This window comes from Oncorhynchus clarkii, chromosome 30 (assembly GCF_045791955.1).
Source record: "Oncorhynchus clarkii lewisi isolate Uvic-CL-2024 chromosome 30, UVic_Ocla_1.0, whole genome shotgun sequence".
NCBI lineage: Eukaryota > Metazoa > Chordata > Actinopteri > Salmoniformes > Salmonidae > Oncorhynchus > Oncorhynchus clarkii.
Window position 1 is genome coordinate 4,821,754 of NC_092176.1, and position 21,043 is coordinate 4,842,796.

Below are 21,043 nucleotides of genomic sequence, written 5' to 3' on the forward strand. Positions count from 1 at the left end.
TCAGTAGTTCATAGTTCATATCAACAAAGGAAATAGAAAAGGAAATAGAAAAAGGAAAAAGGAAATAGAAAAATTAACAGTTCTGATCTATAGCAATAAATACTGTACCATAGAGGCACAAAAAAAGTTAGAGGAAAAACAAAAAGAAATGGAGGAACATATTCGGGAACGATCTAGTGTATTATATTGTAAAAAAAATTGGGGGGGAATCTTCAACCTAGAAATGCTTCTATAAATAATTTACAGAAAGGTGTTACCTGGCAGCAGCAGCATAATATTTTGTAGAGGACTGAGGGTCTTCCAAATATTGAAAGTGTTATTTTGTAAATGTGTATATTTTTTCCATGTTTTTTCTCTTTTTTTTGGGGGGGGGGGGGGGGGGGGGGGGGTGTTAGAATACCATTTTGGTATTTTGTATATAGTTAATCCATTCCAAATGTATAACTTCACCAATTTGGCCACTTGTGTGACTTCATGATAAATGTCATGTAGCACACTCATTTTGGAAGTAATCATTCTGACACTTTGCACAAGTACTGTTGCCCTCTTATGTTTTTCACTGAAATTGTCCCCATCATCCTATCTGAATGTTTGTTTTATCTTGTACATTTTAAAGATGATACAACAATAAAAATAAAAAACATATGTTTTTTTTCATTGTATTATTTAAACCAGATCTATTGTGTTATAATCTCCTACATTCAATTCACATTTACACAAACTTCAGAGGGTTTTCTTTCAAATGTTACCAAGAATATGCATATCCTTGTATCTGTGCCTGAGCTCCAGGCAGTTAGATTTGGGTATGTCTTCAGGCGGAAATTGAAAAAAGTAGGGGGGTAGCTCTAAGAGGTTTTAATGGCGTCAGACCGAGGCTCTACATCTGTCCTTGTGCTCCTAGACCTTAGTGCTGCTTTTGATACAATCAATCTCCTATGCAATAGGTTAAATAACCCCATCTCTAAATTAATAAATAATGTCTACTTCTCAGAAAGTATTATCCTGTCAAGATGAGTAAAACAAGGTTGTCCACTGTCAGCATATCTATTAGTATGGCCAATGTAATGTTAGCTATTAAATTCAGATCCAACAATTATATAGAGCGGCTAGAAATCCAGGGCTTAAAAACGAAGATGTCATTGTACACTGGCGATGCAAATGTCCTCTTAAATCCGCAATCTGGATCCCTGCACAGCCTCATAGAGGATTTAGATACACTTTCTAACCCCTCCGGATTACAACCGAACTATGATAAGTTTACCATACTACGTATTGGATTGCTACAAAATACGACTTTTACATTACTGTGTAGTTTACCAATAAAATAGTCTGACGGTGAAGTGGAAATACTTGGTTTTCATATCCCTAAAGAAGTAAAGTTGGCAAAATATATAAGATCTTGCTACCATGGAAAGGTACCTGTCCTACCTGTCCTATTTGAGAAAAAAATCATGCTGATGATTCTTTTTGTCATGTCACATTTGACCTATTTACTTATGGCCCTCCCTACGCCGAACAGTTTGTCTAAAATTATTCAATATTAATTAAAGCATTATACCTCTCACTAAGAGCATCAGTCATACACAAGTTACACTTAAACCAAAACTTGTTCTTCAGTAGATTAGTAAGAATGGCTCATCCCTTGTTAAAAAAAAATATATGTTTCCCTTTATCGAGATTACAAGCTCTCTCTTTCGGTTAACTGAAAATGGAACCAATTTCAAAATATATTTCTAAAACAAGCCACACAAAGCTGGTTGCAATCCAGTGTCATCCTCCAAATAAGACATAACAAATTTATTTAAAAAATGTATTAATGGATTTTTTTTTATGATATTATTAATATGAAAGATGAAGTTATGTAACATGTGCAGTTAACAAACATACTGTTTCAGGAAATGTTTGCTCTATCCAAAATTACAACCAACTGATTGCAGAATTACCGCAAAAATAGAGGAGGCAAGTGGGATAAGGTAGGGAAGTTGTTTGTGTGCCCTTTATTATTTAAAGACCAAAATTGGCAACAACAAAAAAATGTCATACATTTTTTAAAGCAATAAAAAAAATAAAAACATTGACGGCAGCACCATACAGGTTGGAAAATAGATGGGACGACATTTTTGATGTGATGATTCCGTGGCACATGGTTTATGAACTTATACGCAAAACAGAGCTTGATTCAAAATGTAGAGTTTTTTAATTTTAATGATTATACAAACAGAATGTTACGTATATGGTGAATACAACCGTCTCAGCTCCACAGATTCTGCTATGAAGAGATAGAATCATTAGATCACTTATTTTGGTATTGCCCCTATGAAAGCGTGTTTCTTGTCACAGGTTCACGAATGGCTGAAAAACCTAAAAATCTCAAATTAACCCTACAAATAGCACTGTTGGAAGATTTTGAAAACCATAGCAAATGAATCAAAAATATAATGTATTTTTAACTTACAATCTCGTATTCGTATGCGATTAGACAGGTTCAGAATTTATTTGAAACAGTTACAGTACATAGCACATTGAAATCATAAGAGGGCAGTTTACATAGATAGGTGGGATGGACTGAGAGTAGCTGATGGGTTGGTTTAAAAGGCTCATGTATAATAGTTGACTGAACATGATTTATATCAAAATATCAAATTACTTTATTCTTGCTATGTAATTACTGTAAAATAAAAATTGAAAAAGTACCATGTGTGTACAATGTAGATGTCACAACAAAATAAAAATGTTTTTTAAAAAAATGTGTCGTCCGAAGTGGACCCATATTCATCAAGGAATTTCAAAGTTTGTGATGTTTTCTATTTTCTTTCATCCAATATGAACAGGGAATGGATCCACACAAGCTTACCCTAATAGAGACCTTAATATTCACAGAATAAGCCCAAGCTGACTCCTCTTACGTACATCTGTGCAGCACACAGGCATGGCTACTTTCTTAACAGTTAATAAATATTTATAAGGACCAGGCTTCATGTTAGCACTGCTTCTGACACCAAATGCATTAGAAATAAATCAGCACATAATTATGTGTGTAAGAGTGGTCTGTTCAACATGTTCAAAGACTGTTTTAAATAGTGTAGTAGACTGCATGGAGATGATTATACTGCGATTATGTGAAAAAATCTGCAATAAGGCAAAATTATCATTCAGTCCATCCAGGATTCTGAAATTCTGCACTAATATTTTTTTTAGCAAAATCTACAATTACCTGCAAATTTTACAAATCACTGCATTATTTCCACATAAAAGCGTCAAATCATTGCAATATTATTGTATATAAATTAACCAATTAGCGTAATACAAAAAGAGGGCTCGCAATTTCAACCAATCACTGCAAATGTATCGCATAATGTGGTTCAATCAAGCCACACGTCCGCAAACATTTTCCCTCGTCAGCACATTTTCATGACAAATTGGACAAAATCATTGCATATTGCCATGCAAAATGTCAGAATTTCTGCAGGAAAAGGAATAATTTTGGTCTGCAAATATCACAAAAAAATTAGGCAAAATCATAGAGGGACTGTAGTGTTAGTGCGTACAGGGTCTTCCTCCCACACTTGAATTCTCAACAGGATGAAAATTCATGGTGAAATCGCACAGATTATTTGTGGATTGAAAGAGAATGGCTATTTTAGGAGCACCATTATGCATACTGTAAACAGCTCGCAATGTGCAAGAAAGCACGCTGAATGCACCGTAATGGTGAGGAAGTTTTAGCATGTCATAGTCTGAGTGGGCCAGGTCTCAGAGTTGATGTGAAGCACAGAAATGCTGCACAAGGCTCATATATTAAGTGCCACTTTCCCCCGAAAGTCTAGTATGTTGTTATATAATGGCCGATCAGTGCCCATTAAACCTGCAACTCTACTTCACATTCACGAAAAGAGCCGCAGATACATTATTAATGTATTACACAAGTTTATGGTGACTAATAAGGCCCTCACAGGTGAAGGAATGGATGCTCCCTTACCACATATTAAAAATCCATATCAAATTCATCATTAATTAAAACCAGCAAAGGGGTAGTGCCTTAAATAAAAGTAACGTGCATTTTGTATCCAGTAAAGAGAAGTGATAAGACTTGATGTTCATATAATTGCAGATCATTTCTTAAGATGAAGGGGATTGTTATGCAAATGTGTCAAGCTTGGTTTTATTAATAACTGCTTCATATTAAAACTTTAGCAATCCTAAATCTTTATGTGCTTTTGTAGGACGTAAACATATACTGTACATTTATCCAGTTTCTCTTTCCCCATGGGTTCAGGCAACATTTTGTTTTTCTACAAGCACAGGATTCTCTCCAAGTATTTACAGTGCCTTGCGAAAGTATTCGGCCCCCTTGAACTTTGCGACCTTTTGCCACATTTCAGGCTTCAAACATAAAGATATAAAACTGTATTTTTTTGTGAAGAATCAACAACAAGTGGGACACAATCATGAAGTGGAACGACATTTATTGGATATTTCAAACTTTTTTAACAAATCAAAAACTGAAAAATTGGGCGTGCAAAATTATTCAGCCCCTTTTACTTTCAGTGCAGCAAACTCTCTCCAGAAGTTCAGTGAGGATCTCTGAATGATCCAATGTTGACCTAAATGACTAATGATGATAAATACAATCCACCTGTGTGTAATCAAGTCTCCGTATAAATGCACCTGCACTGTGATAGTCTCAGAGGTCCGTTAAAAGCGCAGAGAGCATCATGAAGAACAAGGAACACACCAGGCAGGTCCGAGATACTGTTGTGAAGAAGTTTAAAGCCGGATTTGGATACAAAAAGATTTCCCAAGCTTTAAACATCCCAAGGACTACTGTGCAAGCGATAATATTGAAATGGAAGGAGTATCAGACCACTGCAAATCTACCAAGACCTGGCCGTCCCTCTAAACTTTCAGCTCATACAAGGAGAAGACTGATCAGAGATGCAGCCAAGAGGCCCATGATCACTCTGGATGAACTGCAGAGATCTACACCTGAGGTGGGAGACTCTGTCCATAGAACAACAATCAGTCGTATATTGCACAAATCTGGCCTTTATGGAAGAGTGGCAAGAAGAAAGTAATTTCTTAAAGATATCCATAAAAAGTGTTGTTTAAAGTTTGCCACAAGCCACCTGGGAGACACACCAAACATGTGGAAGAAGGTGCTCTGGTCAGATGAAACCAAAATTGAACTTTTTGGCAACAATGCAAAACGTTATGTTTGGCGTAAAAGCAACACAGCTGAACACACCATCCCCACTGTCAAACATGGTGGTGGCAGCATCATGGTTTGGGCCTGCTTTTCTTCAGCGGGGACAGGGAAAATGGTTAAAATTGATGGGAAGATGGATGGATCCAAATACAGGACCATTCTGGAAGAAAACCTGATGGAGTCTGCAAAAGACCTGAGACTGTGACGGAGATTTGTCTTCCAACAAGACAATGATCCAAAACATAAAGCAAAATCTACAATGGAATGGTTCAAAAATAAACATATCCAGGTGTTAGAATGGCCAAGTCAAAGTCCACACCTGAGTCCAATCGAGAATCTGTGGAAAGAACTGAAAACTGCTGTTCACAAATGCTCTCCATCCAACCTCACTGAGCTCGAGCTGTTTTGCAAGGAGGAATGGGAAAAAATTTCAGTCTCTCGATGTGCAAAACTGATAGAGACATACCCCAAGCGACTTACAGCTGTAATCGCAGCAAAAGGTGGCGCTACAAAGTATTAACTTAAGGGGGCTGAATAATTTTGCACGCCCAATTTTTCAGTTTTTGATTTGTTAAAAAAGTTTGAAATATCCAATAAATGTCGTTCCACTTCATGATTGTGTCCCACTTGTTGTTGATTCTTCACAAAAAAATACAGTTTTATATCTTTATGTTTGAAGCCTGAAATGTGGCAAAAGGTTGCAAAGTTCAAGGGGGCCGAATACTTTCGCAAGGCACCTTCAAGTTCCTTGGTGTCCACATCACCAACAAACTAACATGGTCCAAGCACAACAAGACAGTCGTGACGAAGGCACAAAAAAAACCTATTCCCCTCAGGAGACTGAAAAAGATTTGGCATAGGGCCTCAAATCCTCAAAGGGTCCTACAGCTGCACCATCGAGAGCATCCGGACTGGTTGCATCACTGCCTGGTATTGCAACTGCTCGACATCCGACCGTCAGGCACTACAGAGGGTAGTGTGAATGGCCCAGTACATCACTGGGGCCAAGCTTCCTGTCATCCAGGACCTCTTTACCAGGCGACACAAGAGAAAGGCCCTAAAAAAAGGAGTCCAGCCACCCTAGTAATAGACTGTTCTCTCTGCTACCACAAGGCAAGCGGTACACTCCTAATGTTTTGTACACTGTGTATAAACACAACTAAAGCTTGTAGTTTAACACCTGACCCTATCAAACAGCAAACATTGTCTGATTCCTGTGTGATACGTCCTGACTGGTGTTGGGGAACAGAGTCAAATGAAGGCCGTGTTCCATTGATGTCACACTTACATATCTTCTATATTTGAGAGATGTCAACAAACAGCACATACAGTGCATTCGGAAAGTATTCAGACACCTTTGCTTTTTCCACAGTTACATTACAGCCTTATTCTAAAATGGATTAAATAAAAAAAATACTCATCAATCTACACACAATACCCAATAATGACGACCCAAAACAGGTTTTTAGAAATTCCTTATTTAGATAAGAATGGAAGAAGTTTGGAACCATGAAGACACAGCCTAGAGCTGGCCGCTCGGCCAAACCGAGCCCTCGTGAGAGAAGGGCCTTGGTCAGGGAGGTGACCAAGAACCCGATGGTCACTCTGAAAGAACTCCAGAGTTTCTCTGTGGAGATGGGAGAATCTACTAGAAGGACAACCATCTCTGCAGCACTCCACCAATCAGGCTTTTATGGTAGAGTGGCCAGACGAAGCCACTCCTCAGTAAAATGCACATGACAGCTCACTTGGTTTGCCAAAAGGCACCTCATGGACTCTCAGACCATGATAAACAAGAATTTCTGATCTGATGAAACCAAGAATCAACTCTTTGGCCTAAATGCCAAGCGTCACATCTGGAGGAAACCTTGTACCATCTATACGGTGAATCATGGTGTTGGCAGCATCATGCTGTGTGGATGTTTTTCAGCAGCAGGGACTGGGAGACTAAATCAGGATCAAGGGAAATATGAACAGAGAGATCCTGGATGAAAACCTGCTTCAGAGCTCTCAGGACCTCAGACTGGGGCAAAGTTTCACCTTCCAACAGGACAACAAACCTAGGTGCACAGCCAAGACAATGCAGGAATTGCTTCGGGACAAGTCTCTGAATGTGGTTGAGTGGCCCAGCCAGGGCCCGGACTGGAACCTGATCGAACATCTCTGGAGAGACCTGCAAATAGTTGTTCAGCGAATGCTCCCCATCCAACCTGACAGACCTTGAAAGGATCTGCAGAGAATAATGGGAGACTCTAGGCAGTAATCACTGCCAAAGGTGCATCAACAAAGTACTGAGTAAATTGTCTGAATACTTATGTAAATGTGATATTTCAGGTTTGCATTTGTAATAAAAACCTGTTTTTGCTTTGTCATTTTGGGGTATTGTGTGTAGATAAAAAACATCTGGAAAAATTCATGGGGTCTGAATACTTTACGAATGCACTATATCATCACCTCTCGGCTCCCGAGTGGTGCAGCGGTCTAAGGCACTGCATCTCAGTGCTAGAGGTGTCACTACAGACCCTGGTCCAATCCCGGGCTGTATCTCAACTGGCTGTCATCGGGAGTCGCATAGGGCAGCGCACAATTGGCCCAGCGTCGTCCGGGTTAGGGGAGGGATTTGCCAGGGTAGGCCGTCATTGCAAAACAAGATTTTTTTCTTTACTGACTTGTCTTGTAAAATAAAGGTTAAATAAAAATAATTTAAAAAATTCCAGGTGGAGACTACTAAGCAGAGAAGTGTGTGCCTTCCTGCTTGTGTGCATGCTTGTGTATGCATGAGGGAGTAATTGAAATGGCATCACCCTATACTACATGTGTTTTGTCTTACATATTGTTTACATTTTTTCATTCGCAAACTCAAAGAGCTTGTGATATGAAATGCCACAAGGAGAATATTTATTTTGCTATGGAAAAAAAACAGAGGCTTTATCCCTAAAAAAATATCAAACAACAATGTCAGAAATATGAACAGTCCCAGATTAAGTTAAGCCGTATACTTGAAGAAGAAAGAGGAAAATCAATGTAACCATGTCAAGAAGGAGATGGGATTGAGTAGATTTACACAGGACAAGAACATGAATATATAAATGCTGTTTTTTAATAGAGTCAGCAATGCAGTGTGTTGGCCACAGTTGAATATGTCAAATCCATCTAAATTAATGGATTCAGGAATTTATTTCCATTCCAATTGAACAATTCCAAATAAAACTGACTATAAGTGAAATGGAATTTATCCCCAACAATACATAGGATCATCTATCTATCCTGTATACCCAAAGTAGTCCCATTACAACCAGAAAAAATAACAACCGAGATAACAATGAACTCGCTCAAACCTTACCAAAAAAAACACATGATTTCACATGTGGAAAATCATGTGATTTCACTTTGTGAAAGCATGTGGTTTTTTGATATTTCACAGGTGATGCCCTGCAAACAAAAATTAGACTTCAGGATGTCCCCGGAACTTCATGCAGTCTTTTCAACTCACGTATTTGACACACTTGATTACATTGTATGTGTTTATTTTTACAGTAATTATTATTGAATATGTCCTCACCTGGGATTTGAAGTTACAACCTCCTGGTTCACGGCATTCAGAGCTTCCTGCTACGCCACCATGTCTGTGTCAATAACTGATTACACCTGTATTCCTACCCTTGGACTTCAAAGCAAATATAAACTTTGTTAAAAAAACACTCAAGAACAGCTATTATATTTATCATAGTGATTCAGGAGTAACATTAAAACAGAATAATATGCCCCACCAACATTAGACAACTATACAAATTGCTGAAACTAAAATAGCAGTGCAGATGGCACTATAAGTGCAGAGATGTATTAAAGGTAATGAATCTGCAGGGAACTTCTGAGAACGCTACAGACTTTGTGGCACAGCAGAATGATCAGTGTACTCCACATCTAGAGGCTGTGAGTTCAAATCTCATGTCAAATGTAATAATATTGATTAAATATGTTTACACTATTTTCGCTGAGCACTGTATCACTTACCTTAAAACCCCCATACCATGTCATTACTTTCCTTTTTTTTTAAAACATGTGCAATGTGCAGTTTCACATGTGAAAATCTGATTTTCAAATGTGAAATAGCTGTTTTCAAATGTTCAGCTGATATTTTCACAAGCAAAAACAAAACAGGTCAGTTGTTCACATGTAAAACCATGTGTTGACACAACCTTTTCACATGTGAGGAGAAAAAACAATTTTCACCTCACATGTGAATTGCAGATGTGCATTTTCACATGCAAAAAACTTTCACGTGAAAACCTAACTCTTACATGTGGAATTGCATTTGCAATTTTGCATGTGAAAACCAAATTTTATTACGTTTAGTTTCATGGTATCACATGTAAAAAATGTGCATCCTGATGTCACATTTATTTCACATGAGATCATGTTTTCACATTCTCAAATGTTTTCACATGTGTAGTTTCATGTTATCACATGTTGCTTTTATATTTTGTCATATGTTATCACATGACAGTTTTTTTCAATTGCAAACAAGCATCGGTCAATACTGAAGCCACTTTTTCAAAACTCTTCACAGTCTGCATTACCAACATGCATCTTGGCAAAACAGTTAATCTCACCTCCAAAACCAAAACACTTCATACATGTCTCAAAACAAGCTTGTTTGACCATAACACTGGCAACAACTCAAACTCAGAAAGCATACATTGTCACTCATAACACTGACCTAAAAAAACACTAACAGGGAATATTACACAAATTATTAAGTTTTTTTTTTTTTTTTACATAAATCAGTATTTCATTGTAGAATAAGAATAACACCTTTTCACTTTATTGACTGTACTAAAGTATATGTAGCAAGAATTAATCAGAAAAACACCAATTTGCTTCAATAGCCTTTATTTTTTTCTATATCTTTGCATATAGTAATTTACTTGTGAAAAATAAAAAGTTGAAACAAAAAACTCATTCCTGAAACTCCAGGGCTGCAATAATAATAATTTTATAAAAAGTCAACATGTATAGCATAACCACTCATACTGTACAGTACAGTGAGGGTTCTAGTTCTGCCTCTCTCCTGCATTTGGCCACACGTTCTCATCAACATCTCATTGTATGTCTTCTCTGGCGATGCATCTTGGAAGGTATCTTCTGGAATGTCTAATCCAACCCTGGCAGTTTTCAGGAGAAAAGTCTCCACACCCTGGCAGTCTTCAGGAGAAGAGTCTCCACACCCCGCATTCATGGCATCCAGTAAGGACATCTGGTCATGTGGATGGTGGTCATAAACCTTCCACCTCCACGCAGAGAAAAACTCCTCTATGGGGTTTAGGAAGGGGGAGTATGGAGGCAGGAATAGTACTGACATCCTGGGATGTGTAGCAAACCAGTCTGACTGCAGCAGAGTGGTGGAATGCCACATTATCTCACACAACAACAAAGGTAGGGGAGTTTCATGCCCCTCTCTCCTCCGCTGGCACAAGTCAATTATGCAGGTCATCCAGAAAATAAATGAGCCTCTGTATTGTGGGGGCCAATGAGTGGTTTGTGTAACAGCAAACCATCATCAGACAGCGCTGCACACATTGTGATGTTAGCTCCTTTCTGGCCTGGGACATCCATGGTTGCTCTCTGTCCAAGCGTGTTTTTGCCTGATGTAATCCAGCTTCATCCACAAAGATGAACGTATATGCAGTTTGTCTGGCTTCCTTCTCCATTAGTCTCTAAAATATAGTAAATCCACAGTTTTATAGTACTTTACATTATGCATAGCTGTGTATGTACCCTGTTTGGTTATTGAACAGACATCGTACCTCGACATATTGATACCGGAGCTCTTTTACACGTTCTACGTTTCTCTTAAAGGGAACAGTGTACAACTGCTTCATCCTTATTTGTGTTTCTCTAGGACTCTGGAAATTGTCGTTGTGCTGACCGTATTCACATTCACAAAAGTGATATCGTCTGCCAGCACTCTGTCCCGAATTTCCCGCAGTTTTATTGCATTGTTGCCAATTACCATGTCAACAATGGCAATTTCCTGCACATCTGATAATATTCTGCCTAACCCTCCTGTGGGAGCAACCTTTGGATCCTACTGAAAATCACAAAACAATAAATATATTTCAAAATGTCAGTACATGTAAAAATGTGAACATACTGTATTGTACTGTAATGAATAGTTAAATTATCATTGAAGGATGCACATCTCACCTGTTGTTTTGCCGGAGAATTCGTACTATTGATGCTACTGTTGAACGCTGCAGATTTGGTTGCACCCTTAAACCGGTCTCTCTCAAAGAGAGACCATGGTTTACAACATGGCCAATAATTGTGGCCACTTTGCTATATGTTTCAATCTGGTTACTGCAGAAATGCATGACATTTGCCATCACTGTTTTGTATGTGTTTTTAAAAGTTTTGTAAACTGTATGTTAGCATTTGAAAGCATGTGCTGCAATCTATGTATATAGTTTTGCAGGTAGTGGAGTATGAATGAGAAAAGAGTTCATGGATTTCAGAGAATGTGGTCATTGAATGCATTTTGTGTGAAAGCAATGAAAGATTAGTCACCATTTGGTCCACACACAGTTCTGTTTCGCTGATTGTGTGAAGAGTTTTGACCAATGCATGTTAGCAATTGAAAAAAACTAACTTCATATAAGATCATGTGATATTCATGTTGCTTTTCCATCTAAAATGCCAAAGAATATTTCAGTTATTCTTCCTTTTGTTAAACTGTTCCATGAAATTCATACAGAGCTTCTAAAAAGTTTATTCTGAGACGCTCCTTACTTTCAGGTTAGCTGGAAATTGCATGTGATTGCTAAACATGCTTTCTGAGGGCTTTTATGATAATCCACTATGCTGATCTTAACCCTGCTGTGCACCGTATGCTAATAGTAAGTGAATTAAATATCATTAGCCAGCTCCTTGGGGAAGAGTGCTTATGGAAGTACACTAACCAGAGCTAAGCTAAGATAGGAACTTGCTACAGGGATGGAAAGATCTCCACTAACTAACTACACTGATTCGTAACTATTTACAAGTTAGAAAAATGTGTAGAATGCCTATTGAGGCTTTTTTTTATAGATGAGGACTCTGAAAAGGTTATCTAATGGAAGAATCACTACTATCGCCTTGGCTCAATTACAGATCACTCACTAAGAAAAAGGATAACATGAGTTTAATTCTTTCATTCATATTTGCGTGATCAAATGTTGTTGATTTGTTTAGATTTTTGGCGGCAGTTTCGAGTTGTCGTTCAATGACAAAGAATGAAAATGTTAGGTGACATTTGCTGTTGCAAGGGAGAACAGCAGACGTCTCTGATTGGTTCAATGAAAAGAAAGAGAGGCACTAAAAGTGATGATCTAAGCTTGCAAAAAAAGGGGTAAAAAGAGAACTTATCAAAAAAAGAAAGACAATTGGAGATCAGTCAACCTAAGAGTGCTGACTAGGCATAATCAATCAATCAATGCAGCAGGAGTCACAGCCGTCAATGAGGAAGGAGAAGGGTGGGATAAGGTCTTGAAATCTACATGGTTCTGTGTGTGTCTTGTTGCACCACATGATATATTACCTTGAATGGGAGTTGGTGTTACTGCACTGTGTGTGTGTGTGTGTGTGTGTGTGGGGGGGGGGGGGGATTGAAAGAGTAAGAAAGTGGTTGAAAGGATACATGACATGTCATAGGATTTTACTGCTGATAGGTAGAACACACACACACAGGAGGGGAACACAAGATACCAAGTGTAGAAATATCCCACCTGCTGAAGTCGTCTCCTCCTCACCATCTGCTGCTGTAGAGATAGAGGGGTGGGGGGGGGGGGGGGGGGGGGAGAGAAATAGATATAATTGTGACGTAATTAGAAAGGATTTAATGGTATAACTCAATCATGAACACTGAATGTTTTGCATTTGCAATAAACTCAATCGGATGAGTGACAAACACTCAGTTACAGTGCCTTGCAAAAGTATTCATCCCCCTTGGCGATTTTCCTATTTTGTTGCATTACATTCTGTAATTTAAATGGATTTTATTTGGATTTCATGTAATGGACATACACAAAATAGTCCAAATAGGTGAAGTGAAATGAAAAAAATTACTTGTCTCAATTCATGTGCATGCATACGTATTTAACCCCTTTGCTATGAAGCCCCTAAATAAGATCTTGATCAACCATTTACCTTCAGAAGTCACATAATTAGTTAAATAAAGTCCACCTGTGTGCAATCTAAGTGTGACATGATCTCAGTATATATACACCTGTTCTGAAAGGCCCCAGAGTCTGCAATACCAATAAGCAAGGGGCACCACCAAGCAAGCAGCACCATGAAGCTCAAAGATGTTCTCAAACAGGTTAGGGACAAAGTTGTGGAGAAGTACAGGTCAGGGTTGGGTTATAAAAAACAATATATGAAACTTTGAAAATCCCATGGAGCACCATTAAATCCATTATTAAAAAATGTAAAGAATATGGCACCACAACAAACCTGCCAAGAGAGGGCTACCGACCAGGCAAGGACGACATTAATCAAAGAGGCAACAAAGAGATCAAAGATAACCCTGATGGATCTCCAAAGATCCACAGCGGAGATTGGACGACTTTAAGCCGTACACTCCACAGTGCTGGGCTTTACGGAAGAGTGGCCAGAAAAAAGCCATTGCTTAAAGAAAAAAATAAGCAAACACGTTTGATGTTTGCCAAAAGGCATGTGGGAGACTCCCCAAACATATGGAAGAAGGTAATATGATCAGATGAGACTCAAATGTAGCTTTTTGGCCATCAAGGAAAACGTTATGTCTGGTGCAAACCCAACACTTCTCATTATCCATAGAACACCATCCCCACAGTGAAACATGGTGGTGACAGCATGATGTTCTGGGGATGTTTTTCATCGGCGGGGATTGGGAAACTGGTCAGATTTGAAGGAATGAAGGATGGCAGGGATACAGGGAAATTCTTGAGGGAAACCTGTTTCAGTCTTCCAGAGATTTGACTGGGACAGAGGTTCTCCTTCCAGCAGGACAATGACCCTAATCATTCTGCTAAAGCAACACTTGGGTAGTTTAAGGGGAAATATTTTAATGTCTTGGAATGGCCTAGTCAAAGCCCAGACGCCAATCCAATTGAGAATCTGTGGTATGACTTAAATATTGCTGTACACCAGCGGAACCCATCCAACTTGAAGGAGCTGGAGCAGTTTTGCCTTGAAGAATGGGCAAAAATCCCAGTGGCTAGCTGTGCCAAGCTTATAGAGACATACCCCAAGAGACTTGCAGCTGTATTTGTTGCAAAATATGGCTCTATAAAGTATTGATTGGGGGGTGAATAGTTATGCAAGCTCAAGTTTTCAGTTTTTTTGTCATATTTCTTGTTTGTCTCACAACAAAAAAATATTTTGCATCTTAAAAGTGGTAGGCATGCTGTTTAAATCAAATGATACAAACCTCCCAAAAAATCTGTTTTAATTCCAGGCTGTAAGGCAACTAAATAGGAAAAATTCCAAGGGGGGTGAATACTATCGCAAGCCACTGTATGCCCTCGCAATGGCCGGTGCCCATTTGAATGTGAGTTTGCATGACCGGCCGGCCGTTGCCCGCTGATCAGCAAAAGGCTCATTATATACTTAACAAAAATACAAACGCAATGTGTAAAGTGTTGGTTTCATAAGCTCAATTTAAAAGTACCCAGAAATGTTCCATATAAACCAAAAGCTTATTTCTCTCAAATTCTGTGCACGAAGTAGTTCACATTCCAGTTAGAGTATTTCTTATTTGCCAAAATAATCCATCCACCTGACAGGTGTGGCATATCAAAAAGCTGATTAAACAGCATGATCATTACACATGGGCATCTTGTGCTGGGGACAATAAAAGACTGAAATGGGCAGTTTTGTCACGCAACACAATGCCACAGATGTCTCAAGTTTTGAAGGAGTGTACAATTGGCATGCTAACTGCAGGAATATCCACCAGAGCTGTTGCTAGATCATTTAATCCATCTCCAACATTGTTTTGGAGAATTTGGCAGTACGTCCAACCGGCCTCACAACTGCAGACCAGGTGTAACCATGCCAGTCCAGGACCTACACATCCATCTTTGTCACCTGCGGGATCATCTGAGACCAGTCATCCAGACAGCTGATGAAACTGTGGGTTTGCACAACTGAAAAAGGACAATATACCTTTACAGACACCTCTCTGTATTGTGATACTTTGGCTAAATAGCCCAGTGTTTTTATTTGATTTATTGACATAAATTACAATAGGAATAAAAATCACTGAATTACAAAAATATCCTCCAATCCTCTGTATGTAATTATTGAAGGAGATTCACGTCATATACTGTAGGCCTACCGTAGGCAACATGAGTCTCACTAGTTTTGTGTAATGTGCTGTTAAAAGTGGTGAAGGTCTTATTTATTGCAATTGGATTTGAAGTAATAGTCTACAACTATTTTAGCACTGTTTTGCGCTGCTCTGAGACAAGCATGAGGTCTGTTGTTGATAAATCAATTACATTTTTATTTTCACTGAATTGAACCCTGGTCTCCTGCGTGCCCACTCAACACATGGATTCTTTAGCTAAATAGCCCAGCACTGTACTCCTTACCGTCATTCAGCCTGGAATCAAACCAGGGTCTTTAGCGCTGAGCCAAGCATTCCAGGTAAAGCTGGTTAAGAGAATGCCAAGAGTCCAAAGGGTGACTACTTTGACGCATCCCAAAAATAAAATATATTTTAATTTGTTTAACAATTTGTTGGTTACTACATTATTCCATATGTGTTATTTCATAGTTTTGATGTATTCACTACCATTCCACTATGTAGAAAATAAAGAGGTGGTGTGTCCAAACTTTTGACTGGTACTGTATAAAACACATTTATTTTGTGTGTCAATGTCAGGTAAAAGACCACCCAACTAAAAGTGGTTCCTATCTGGTCTTTGCCAGAATTGCCAGATTGCCAATCTGGGAGTATTGAATGCATTTTCTGTGGTGTTATTGATGTAAACATTATATTGCAATCTAAGGAGAGTATGTCTGTATTTCTCAGGCGTTGAGGGCCTGTCTAATAATAAGGAGAGGACTCCCAAATTATTATACAATTTTATGTGCACGATTTCATCTTAAACACTGTATACTAATGAAATATTAGCATATGGGAAGGGTAAGGAGCAGAGGGAGAGAGAGAGATCAGAATAACAGCTCCTGACTTGTTATAACTTTCTTGTTGTTAAGAGTGAGATTAGCAAACAATATATAGGTAATCAAACTGAAGATCAACACAGGAGGAAAAGATTGACAGAGTGAGTTAAAATACCAATCTTAATTGTGCTAGCTAGCCAAATAAAATTTGTCAGCCAGTTTACGTCCAGCTCTAACTGGTGGTAACCATAGCAACGTGGTCACTAAGGCAGCTAGCAGCACCAGCAGCAGAGAATGAGAGACTTTCCTACCTTTAAAAAAAGAAATTACAGCAGAAATCAGAGAAGGGAAGAATCAATTTTAAAAACAGAATTCTGAGGGAGAACCCGGAAACTTTGTTTGCCGACTGCTCACACAAATGGACTGTTACAAACCTGTTATTTTACACAGACCAGACAAGGCATTTCAGCTATACAACGAAAAGGAACATGAAAAGAGGTTTCTGATGGGAAACATGTACCAGAACGGCACTGTCACGGTCCAGGGAAGTGAGGCTGCACTCAGCTCTTTGGTTCAGGACTTCCTCACCCTAGGAAAGATAACGGAAACCAAAAAGGACAAGAACAACACTCCGACCTCTCCGTCACCTCAGGCACTCCAACAGCAGGAACCCAGGCCCAGACCCACACAACAGGTCTATCCTGTTGAGCAGCACCCAAGCTACACGACCTCCAACCCAGACACAGCACTTCTACAGGACCAGATCAACCATTACAGGACACAGCTGAAGAACTCTGTCCAGGAGCTGAGAGAGAGCCTTCCTACAGCGCTTGAGGTAAAGGCCACCATGAGGAGAGAGCTAGTGCAGGTAAAGAAGGAGATGGTAAATGAGTTGTCTGTCATCAAGAGGGTGCTGCAGCACAGAGAACAGCCCAACTGACCAACCCTCACCTACAACCCCCCCAAACTGACCAACCTTTACCCCCAGTCAACAAGGAGGCTCAAATGGGGACAAATACTACAGACAGAAGCTCACTGCCCCCCCGCCAAAAAAACCTCACACACCCCTCCTAGTACACAGGCCCTGTGTACCCCAGCACCACACCGTAAACCACTACTCTGGCCATCCGCAGAGACCCCAACAGAACACTGCACCACCAAGGAGGCCCAGGCCCCCTCAATGCCCCACCAGACCCAGCATACCCCACGGGCCCCACCCACCACCAGAGCATCACCACCTACATCGGCTCAGCCAGGCTGGACCGGGCCCAGACTACTACCCCGTACCATACCACCACCTCTACCAGACCAGAGAGGAAGCCCCCCTGGCCCACCTCCACTCCACAGGGCCAAACAGCAGGACCAGTTCATCATGGTCATCAGAGGACAGGATAACTTTGTAGGATTGAGTGAGATTAAACAGCTCCTCCAATACATCTGCACTAAACACACACCACACCAATTGTACTAAAAGTTTACTTGTTCAATTAATAGGAATATGTACAGTGGGGAGAACAAGTATTTGACATTTTGCAGGTTTTCCTATTTACAAAGCATGTAATTAATTTGCATTTTATTGCATGACATAAGTATAAGACATGCTACATGCTTTGTAATTAGGAAAATCTGCAAAATCGGCAGTGTATTAAATACTTGTTCCCTTCACTGTATATACACTGCTGTTTAAACGTTTGGTGTCACGTAGAAATGTCCTTGTTTTTGAAAGAAAAGCAAATTGTTTGTCCATCAAAATTATATGAAATTGATCAGAAATACAGTGTAGACATTGTTAATGTTGTAAATGACTATTGTAGCTGGAAATTTGACAACCATCGTTTGAATAATTGGACCAAGAAGCAGCGTGAGTAAAGTTCCACATTTTAATGATAGTGAGACTTCCAAAACAACACAGACATCACGATCGTGAAATACGTAGCGCACATAGGCAATCACACAAAACAATATCCCACATCGCAGGTTGGAAAAAGGACATACTAAGTATGATCCCGAATTAGAGGTAACAATCATCAGCTGCCTCCAATTGGGAACCATACACACATACCAACATAGAAATATAATACCTAAAACCCCCCCTAGTCACGCCCTGACCTAAAACACCATAGAGAACCCCCGAGGGCTCTCTATGGTCAGGGCGTGACACTGGTTTTTAATGGAATATCTACATAGGCATAGAGGCCCATTATAAGCAACCATCACTCCTGTGTTAGCTAATTCAAGTTTATAATTTTAAAAGGCTAATTGATCATTAGAAAACCCTTTTGCAATTATGTTTGCACAGCTGAAAACTGCTGTCCTGATTAAAGAAGCAATTACACTGGCCTTCTTTAGACTAGTTGAGCATCTGGAGCATCAGCATTTGTTGGATAGATTACGGGCTCATAATGGCCAAAAACAAATAACTTTCTCCTGAAACTCGTCAGTCTATTCTTGTTCTGAGAAATGAAGGCTATTCCATGCGAGGAATTGCCAAGAAACTGAAGATCTTGTGCAATGCTGTGTACTACTTCCTTCACAGAACAGCAAAAACTGGCTCTAACCAGAATAGAAAGAGGAGTGGGAGGCCCCGATGCACAACTGAGCAAGAGGACAAGTACATTAGTGTCTAGTTTGAGAAACAGATGCCTCACAAGTCCTCAACTGGCAGCTTCATTAAATAGTACACCAGTCTCAACGTCAACAGTGAAGGGGCTGGCCTTCTACACCTTAATGATGCAGTGAATTAACTGAGAGACAAAGCACGCAGGGCATTCGAAGCCATTAAAAAACCACTTCAAATTGAAATACCTAATTTGGCTAAAACTGCATGCAGAGTTCTGTAAGATTCTCCTACGCCAGGAGGAAATCTACAAACAATGCTTGCAGCGCAGACTTAGGCAAATAGCCACAGAAAAAAAATATCACTTAAGATTTGGAAACGTCTAAAATAGTGACCACCTCTCATATTATTACCAAGCCCTGCAATACCAAGAGCTAAGCAAAGAAAATAATCCCCTCATCCAGCTGGTCCTGGGATTGAGTTCACAAACCTGTTTTACTAACACACTGAAGCCTCAGGACCAGAACATCCGATCAATCAGATCAAAACAAATTACTACACAGTCAAAACAGAATTACATTACTTATTGGGAAACACAAGCACAATACAAAATGCAGTGCTATCTGGCCCTAAATCGACAGTACACCGTGGCAAACAATTTGACCGTGGTTACTGATCAAAACTACAGACAAACCTTGACAAAGTACATCCTTGCCATTGAAAAGGGTATGCTTATTCCTATAAGCACATGCTTATTGTTAAGCTTTGGCAATATGTACAGTTCTATGTTATGCCAATAAAGAAAATTGGGGAGAGGGAGAGAGAGAATAATCAGGGCTATGCTGACATCAGTATTCAACGTTGTGATGACATTTCCCTCCATTCCACACATTTCAGCTACAAACATTGTTTCCGGGGCCTAAGCAGTCACTTATGTTGCTTATGCCGTGGGCTGGCCCTGCAATAAGGGAGTGTTTTTTTTATTGTTTACCAGAAACACTAATGTTTATGCAAATTATGTCTTTGTTTTGATGAACATATTAATTGTTGGCCATTTTTTATGTCAAGTGTGCAATAGCTTTGCCTGTGAAGTATTATCAGTCTGTTCATTGAAAAGTTAGGCGGTGTATTATCGACGACATGTTGTGAATGGTTTATGCCAGGATAGGACAGGTCCTTTCATCCACATGCCCACTCTCCTTATTCATTGGGAGCTATTAGGCTAGCTCTATAGTTGCTAGCTCTGACAGATATACTCAGTTGTGTGAGTGTATTCTACTGCTAGGCCTACCGTCAATTGTATAGACATTTTGACTTTGTACTCGAGTCGAGTTAGTAGGCTATAGTATTGAACAAATAACTAATTGGTTTTCAACAAAATTATGAAGAATTTTGTCATCTATTCTTCATAATTTTGCCATTTGTATACAGTATATATCTGTATCTTGTCTCTTTATCGCTGTCTCCATTGTAAATAACATTTAATTCCAACCAAGGTGCATGACATCAGAGACAGATTGGACATGTTCAGCCATTCTTGGAGGACAAAATTAATGGAAAATCAAGATACTTCATGTGTTTTAAAAGCCTGTTGAGCATTTCAGGGAAAACTCCTAGCTCCTCTAACATTTATCATTTGGACAGTGTCATAGTGCGCTTACCGTATTATGACAGCTCATCTGTCAGCTGACAGTTGTCATAAAACAGACCCATATGAATGACCATCCATGAAAACCTATAAAAGGCCCCGAAGTAATCATTTCACTGTTGGTCTACACCACACACAAACGCCCAGACAGAAATGTACTATTCCAATGATATATTGTCCAGCCCAAGGTTATCTTTGGCTGCAACTAGCCCACCAACACTGAGGAATTGTCCTGGACAGCAAACACAAAAACATGGCCAGAGGTCCAGACATACACTTAGGTCGGAGTCATTACAACCCGTTTTTCAACCACTCCACAAATTTCTTGTTAACAAACTATAGTTTTGGCACATCTACTTCGTGCATGACACAAGTAATCTGTCCAACAATTGTTTACAGACAGATTATTTAACTTATAATTCACTGTATCACAATTCCAGTGGGTCAGAAGTTTGCATACACTAAGTTGACTGTACCTTTAAAC

At 39.4% G+C, this 21,043-nt stretch overlaps 1 protein-coding gene across 3 annotated transcripts in view; it reads right to left on the bottom strand.

The window, feature by feature from the left end:
• Positions 1 to 21,043, bottom strand: part of LOC139389851 (EGF-like repeat and discoidin I-like domain-containing protein 3) — a 259,123-nt gene that overhangs the window by 169,610 nt on the left and 68,470 nt on the right. For 2 of the 3 annotated variants that reach the window (XM_071136827.1, XM_071136829.1), the window contains one exon: positions 12,970 to 13,002. In XM_071136827.1, the coding sequence (XP_070992928.1) occupies positions 12,970 to 13,002 (33 nt within the window). The remainder of the gene's footprint in view (positions 1 to 12,969; positions 13,003 to 21,043) is intronic. The other variant, XM_071136828.1, reaches the window with a different exon arrangement.